This window comes from Anser anser, assembly GCF_964211835.1.
Source record: "Anser anser genome assembly, chromosome: 2".
Lineage (NCBI taxonomy): Eukaryota > Metazoa > Chordata > Aves > Anseriformes > Anatidae > Anser > Anser anser.
The window spans coordinates 79,355,953-79,362,715 of record NC_139721.1 but is presented as its reverse complement, the minus strand read 5'-3'; the positions used below and the strand labels follow the sequence as shown (position 1 = coordinate 79,362,715).

The 6,763-nt window shown below is 58.6% G+C and overlaps 1 protein-coding gene across 1 annotated transcript; it reads right to left on the bottom strand.

Annotated features, from left to right (window-relative positions):
* Positions 1 to 780: 780 nt before the first annotated feature.
* FOXF2 (forkhead box F2) lies at positions 781 to 6,557 on the bottom strand. The gene is made up of 2 exons (XM_083824035.1): positions 5,160 to 6,557; positions 781 to 1,707 (listed from the first exon to the last, which is right to left on the bottom strand). The coding sequence occupies exons 1-2, from the start codon at positions 6,175 to 6,177 to the stop codon at positions 1,541 to 1,543; spliced, it is 1,185 nt and encodes a 394-aa protein (XP_083680161.1). The 5' UTR covers positions 6,178 to 6,557; the 3' UTR covers positions 781 to 1,540.
* Between the last annotated feature and the right edge of the window lie 206 nt (positions 6,558 to 6,763).

Genomic DNA, 6,763 nt, shown 5'->3' with positions numbered 1-6,763 from the left:
AAGATGAAGAATTATATATGTGTGCACGCCTATATGTCATTACGCATGTATAAGTGCATGTATATAATCGATAGGCATGTGCGTATATCTGCATGCAGGCGTCTATCTGCACAGCTACCTATTTTGCCAAAACTAACCCGCTCTTCAGCTTCTTCGGGCACTATGGTGAGGGGTTGGACCGCCGGGGGTGCCCCGGGTCGGGGGGCGCAGAGGGGGTGCTTTTATCCCCACCGGCTTTCCTTTTTTTTTTTTTTTTCCCCTTCCCCCCCTCCCTTTTTTTTTTTTTCTTTCTGGCCACGCTATTCTCGGTTCTCCCCGCGCCCAGCCCCTCGATGCTTATCAAGCCACGGTTTTATCAAGGATCCTTCTCGCCCCCACTCCTCCCCGTGACGCCCCCTCCTGCCTGCAGCCCCCTGGCGAAGCCTCGCCGGGGCGCAGGGGGGCTGCGTGGCCGTGGGGAGGGGGGCACCTGCAAACAGCCCTGAACATTTCGAGGGGGAAGGAGCCCTCGGGAGAAGAAGCAGGAAACCTGGTCCCTGCTGCTTGTGTGTCCGCTGCCCTCGTTACCTTCGAGTTTACCCAGAAGAACAGCCTGGGCTCAGGCAGAGCAGCCCCCGACCCTGGGGCACGGGTCGTCGTCCTACCCCCCCCCCTTCCTCCTTCTCTCTCGTCCTCCAGAGCCTTCAGGATTTGGGGTTGCAGCTTTAACAACGGGGGATGCAAAGGGAGAGGAAATTTCTCGGAAAGGGGCCGAGGGGAAAGAAGTGCCTGCCCAGTGTGTTGTCGTTTATATACATTTTATTGGAAAAAAAAAGAAAATTTGTACATCAAAATATTTTGGCAAACTGTAAAAAGTATACATAAGTGCAAATATATTCTCCTTTTAAAGCAATAGTGTGTGAGTATACACGAGATTTATTTAAAATATTTCTTTAAAAATATTGTGGTAGAAAAACAACTTTTGTAAAAATAAAAAACAAAACGTTGTCTTGCTGCAATACTGGAAAAAAATGAACTTTTCTTAAAGTCTATACACGAAAGGGCTAAACAATACTGTTTTAATAATATCGATCGGTTGGTGCTGGAGTCCATAAAAAGTGTCCTCGGTGGGGCTCGGGGGGAGAAAAAAAAAAAAGAAGGAAAATGGAGGGGGGTGTCCTCGCAGGTGCTGAGCTGGGAGACTGTTTTTTCCTATTCAAAGAGACTTTCTCGTACAAAAATATTTCGGCTCGTTCACTTTCCCAAAGCTCGGCTCTTTAGGAGACGACGGAAACGCGTTTTACCACCGGCGTGCTCAGGGACGCTCAGTCTCACCTAGCGAGGCGCGATTTTGGGGAGCGCTTCGGAGTTACACCGGCTGTACGTGTCGTGTCCTTCAAGGAGTGGAGGGGCCCGAAAACTGCTTCCTTAGGTAATTTTTGCTAAGTGACTCGTGTACTATCAATGCTATCAGAGTGCACATTATATTTCGTCTGCGTGGGTCCGTCTATACCTCGGCTCTGCTCGACGCCACCTGATTGTCTCTGTTGGGGCGCTGCCTTCACATCACGCAGGGCTTGATGTCCTGGCAGACGCTTTGATGGTGGTGATGGTGGTAGTAAGAGCCGCTAGCCGAAGGGTGAAAAGAAGAAATGCCGTTAAAATTGAGGACAAAATCCTTCCTGTCGCACACCGGGGACGGGTGATGCTGGTAGCGAGGCAATCCCACTGCAAGAGAAGGAGAGAAGAACTGCTCAGAAACCAGGTAGCTCACCCACACGGAGGAGAGGCTTCCTCCTGTCCCTGCTCGGTGTGGGAGATCCCCTTCCCGAGGAAGCCTGTCCCCTGTCCCGCTTGTAGGGCGCACCACAAGCGGCAGAGCCACGGGCACACGCGTGAACGCGTCCCGGGCGCACGGCGTGGCTCGGGGCATCCCTGCGTGCGGCAACGCGGGCACGGCCGGGCATCTGTCCCTTAATGTCCCTCGGTCGTGCCCGGGGTCAGGTGAGACTGGGGATGTGAGCAAAGGATGCGACTCGCGTGGTTTTCTGGGTGCGCCGGGGGCATCGCAATTGGATCCTGACCCTCGCTGCCTTCCCCTCCCTCTCTCCCAAATCCCACTCCCGGGGGGCAGTCGGGTGGGACGGGAGGGGTTTGCTTTTGACTGGGGGGCTGCAGGTTGAATTGCCACCACTCATTTGGGGTCATTCGTTTGTGTGCTGATGGTGTGTTTGGTTTTTGGGGGGTATGTGCGAGCTGCGCCCCTGTACTCGCGTGTGCTCTCGTGAGCCTCAGATACAGGGCGAGGACACCCCACGCCTCCTCAACAGCAGCGGGCGACGTACATCCGCGGCCCCGACATGTAAATGACCTTTCAAATTCCGATTTTCATTTCCCACAGCCTAAGGAAACCCTTCGGGGGACGGAGCGCAAGGGGCCCCGTGGGAGATCGCCCTCGAGCCCGCGCCGCGCGGGGATCTTTAGCCTGGCAGGGATCCTACAGGATCCAGTGGGGAGGGGGGGATCGGCTGAGCAAGGCCTGCAGGACGGAGCCAGGGAGGGATTTGCTTTGCTTTGGCGCGGGGATGTCAGGCTCGGCTGGTGGGACCCTGTCAAATCTGACCGAGGGTCAAAAAAAAAAAAAAAAAAAGGAAAAAAGAAAGAAAGCAGCACGGAAAGAAAGAGAAGGGATAGGGGAAAAAAAGAGGGAGACGTGCACGGTTTTCCCCAGCGTCACGGAGCCGGCAACTTTCGCGATTTGTGCAGCGAGCCCCGGCGGCGGCGCGCACAGCCCGGCTCCTCCAGCACTGTCCCCTTCTTCACCCCGCAGAGCTCACTTTATAAAAGTGATTATTTCGCTGGATTTCCTCGGCTTTCTAATAACCCTGCTGGTATGCTCACCATAAACCAGGGCACTTTATTACAATCCTGATTCAATCATTTAGCAGGATTTAATAGTGTGCGAAAAAAATCCGTACCACCCCCACCTCCCCAGCTTCAAAATCCTTTTAGCAGAACCGAGCCTCCTGTTTCCAATTTTTTTCCTCTCTTATTCTTGGGTCTGATGCAAATTCAAAGTTTCAAGTCCTCCCCGTCGCTGTCATGAGTAGGGGGTTATTAACAGATCCACAGCGATTGCCACCGAATTTGCTTTTGCATTTAAAAGAAAGGGAAAAGCGGAATTCACTTGCTGCTGCTTTTGTGGGGAGAGGAGGAGAAAGATTATTGCTGGGAATAATTACGAATGAAAGAGCTCGGATCGTTTTTCCCTATCTCCTTTCATTCTACCGAAACGATTGCGCCGCAGAGATTTTGCGGATCACACACGAACGAGGAGTGGATCCGCGCAAATAATAATAATAAAAAAGATTTTTTTTTCCTTATCTAATCAAGGAATGGGGATGGTTTGTTCCCAAAGTCCAGGGCCCGGATCCCTACTCCAGAGCTGAGGCTGTGCAAAATAGCCGGAGAAACGCCGTTTCGCAAAGCAGAGGCACTAAATCTGAGCTGCTGGAAGTGGACGCTCGTCGTCGGCATTAAAAAAGCGTCCATCGGTCTGTCTGTACATCCGTCCTCCAACAGAAAAGAGCCGCACTTAAACCGCCCCAGCCTCGGAAACCGTGGCGGGAGGCTTCGGGGGAACCAAAACCCTTCACCTCTCTCTATTTCTCTCTCTCTCTCTCTGCTTTTTGTTTTCAGAAGCTGCTCGTGGGCTGCCCCGCAATGAACGTTTCTCTTCCAGGTATCGCCTTTGGCACCTCGGGTGCCTGGCAGGAGGAGGGGGCAGCCGCCACGCAGCCCCGCTCCCTCGCCACGCGTGTCCCCGCGGGGCGGCCGGGCCACCGACAGAAGTAAAACAAAGAAAAAAACAAAACAAAACAAACAAAAAAAAATCCGAAAGAAAAGCAAACAAACAAACAGATAAAAAACCAATCCAAGCAACAACAGCGACAGCAACAAAGCCAAGCCGAAGTGGCTAGCGGCGAAGGGAGGCATTTCGGCGGGGCATGCCCTGGTGAACCCCTCTCGGCCACCAAGCCCCGTGGAAGGGGCGGCTGCATCTCCGAAAAACGGATTTAAAGCGCAGCAGCAGAGCCCCGTGGGCACGGAGCAGCCCTGCGGAGGACGCGCAGCCCGCTCTGCGCCAGCTCCCGGGTAAGGCACAGCGACCCGCTCCTCTCCCCTGCAGCCACTGCAGGGCTGATTAGTGTTTTGTCACCTTTAATTTTTGATGACGATGATTATTGTTGTTATTTAAATAGAGGGAAGGCGGCTCGCTGCTGTGCCGGGCAACCCCTCCGCGCCCCCCGGCTGCCCGCTGCGGGGCTCCCCGCACGCACACCCCGCGGGGAGGCCGGGGCAGGGTGCGGGGCTCGGAGGGGGACCGTGGGGTGATTGACAGGAGCCCAAGGCGGGGGCAGGAGGGGACCCAGCGCTGAGGGTCGCCTGTATTTGTTACTTGTTGAAATTCCCATAAAATTGAACAAGACCCCGCTCTCATAGGGGTTAAGTCAGGCTAAAATCCTCTTCGGTGTGGTCCAGCCCAGACTGTCTTTGTTTGCTTAACCTCCGGGACCCACGTTTAAAAGGGCTATTTGGAAAATTTCCCCGTAAGAGCCCAACATCTTTTACCCATTTTTGTGCTAGGATTTTTTTCTGAGCAGACATTGTCTGTAATCACCGGCCGGGCAGGGAGGGGGTGAGAAAGAGAGCAGAAGAAACCCTTTTTCCCTCCGTTTGCAGAAATGCATTGGATCTGCTTTAATCTCCTTCGCATTTCTCGAGATTAGCGGCTTTGCTTTTTCTTTTTTTTCCCCTTTTTTTTTTTTTTTTCCTTTTCCCCCTGCAGCCCGCAGGGCTTTGGGGATAATATTTAACGCCTTTTCCGATGCTTCCCCCTACGAGTCCCCGCGGTTTACCGAGGCGCCCGGGGAAGGGGGGGTTGGGGGGGGCACGAACTAAAGCCGGGACGGAGCGATGCCCTACGCCCTCAGCCATCCCCCCCCGTCCCGAAACAGACCGGCTCCGACCCCCCTGCCACCCTGTCCCTCTGGCAGACCGTGCCCCCTCTTTCACCCCTGCCCCGCCGCGGCCGGGGGGTCCCCGCCGAAGCCCCCCGCTGCCGGCGGAGACCCGCGGCGGGGGGGCCGGGTCCGGGGCATCCCCGCAGCCCCCCCTACCTGAGAGGTCGTCGCGGGGGCTCTGGTGCAGGTAGCCCTGCTCCAGGGAGTAGGAGGGCACGCTGGAGTGGATGCCCGAGGAGGCGGCGTTGGCGGCGGGGAGGCCCTGCTGCTTGAGGTAGGGCGAGGCCCCCGAGGCTGTCCAGTGAGCCGAAGGGCTCGTGTAGGGCGAGTGGCACTCGATGGCGCTCGCCATGGCCGGCGAGGAGGGCACGGGGCTGCTGCTGCTGTCGGGGCCGTAGTCCCCGTTGGCAGTCACCGGGCAGCTGGCCATGTAGGTCGAGCCGGGGTTGGGCGACATGTGCGGGACGTGGTGGCCGCCGCTGAGTCCCTCGTAGCCGCTGGCCATGGCGTTGGGCATCATGTCGAGGTTGTAGCCGTTGGAGTGGCAGGCGAGGGAGGCGGGGGGCGCCTGGAAGTCGAAGCCCTGCGGGAGGATGGAGGCGCCGAAGCCCAGCCCGTTCATCATGCGGTACATGGGCTTGAGCGCCTGGCACTTCCTCCTGAAGCCGCGGGGCCGCCGTCGGAAGGAGCCCTCCTCGAACATGAACTCGCTGGCCGGGTCGATGGTCCAGTAGTGGCCCTTGCCCGGGCGGCCCAGCCCCTTGGGCAGCTTGATGAAGCACTCGTTGAGCGAGAGGTTGTGGCGCACCGAGTTCTTCCAGCCCTGGTAGGAGCCGCGGAAGAAGGGGAAGCGGGCCTGCAGGAACTGGTAGATCTCGCTGAGGGTCAGCCGCTTGGAGGGCGAGCTCTGGATGGCCATGACGATCAGGGCGATGTAGGAGTAGGGGGGCTTCTCCGGCCGCCGCAGCCCCGAGCTGGCCTTCTTGCTCTTGGAGGTCGCCGCCGCCGCCGAGGAGGAGGAGGAGGAGGAGGAGGTGGAGGTGGAGGAAGAGGAGGTGGAGGTCTCCAGGGCGGAGGAGGGCGGCCGGCTCATCTGGAGAGCTCCGGGAGCCGGGCTGCAGGAGCGGAGAGGGACGGGGGGCTCCAGCCGCTGCTGGCCGCTGGCGGTGGTCATCTGGCGGAGGGAGGGGAATGGGGCCGGCTGGGGTGAGGCGGGGAGGGAAGGGGGGGAGCCGGGCGGGGTGGGTACCGGGGCGGGGGGTGCCCCGCGGAGGAGGAGGAGGAGGGGGGGTCTGGGGAGAGCGGGGGGGCTCCGGGAGCCGCTGTCCTCCGGGCACCTCCTCAGCGCGGCGGCGGCGCCCTGCGCATCCCTCCCGGCCGGCCCCTTGCGCCACGGCTCCTCTGCTTTCCGCCGGGGCGGGATGGACCGGCACGGCCCCGGCACGGCCCCGGCACGGCCCCGGCACGGCCCTGGCCCGGCCCCGGCCCGGCCCCCGCCCTCCCTCCCCGCGCCGCCCGCCGAGGCTCCGCTCAGCGCCGCTCCGCTTCCTCCTCTGCCCCCCACCTGGGCACCGTCCCGCTGCCTAAATCGGCACGGGGAGGAAGAGCAGGAGCCCCCCCGGCCCGCCCCCGGCCCCTTCCGCACCCTCAGCCCTTCACAGGCACTTTTTTCCTGCCTTAGAGGCTCGACCGCCTATCGGGTTCTTCAATCTCGCTCGCTCTTTTTTTTTTTTTTATTATTATGATTTTATTTCTTTCCC

What these genes read in the sequence shown, in the direction of transcription:
- FOXF2 (XM_083824035.1), bottom strand. Translation starts at nt 6,177, where the DNA reads ATGACCACCGCCAGCGGCCAGCAGCGGCTGGAGCCCCCCGTCCCTCTC. An exon ending in CCCCCGCGACGACCTCTCAG is followed by an intron (nt 1,708 to 5,159) that starts GTAGGGGGGGCT and finishes CTTCTCTTGCAG; the next exon opens with TGGGATTGCCTCGCTACCAG.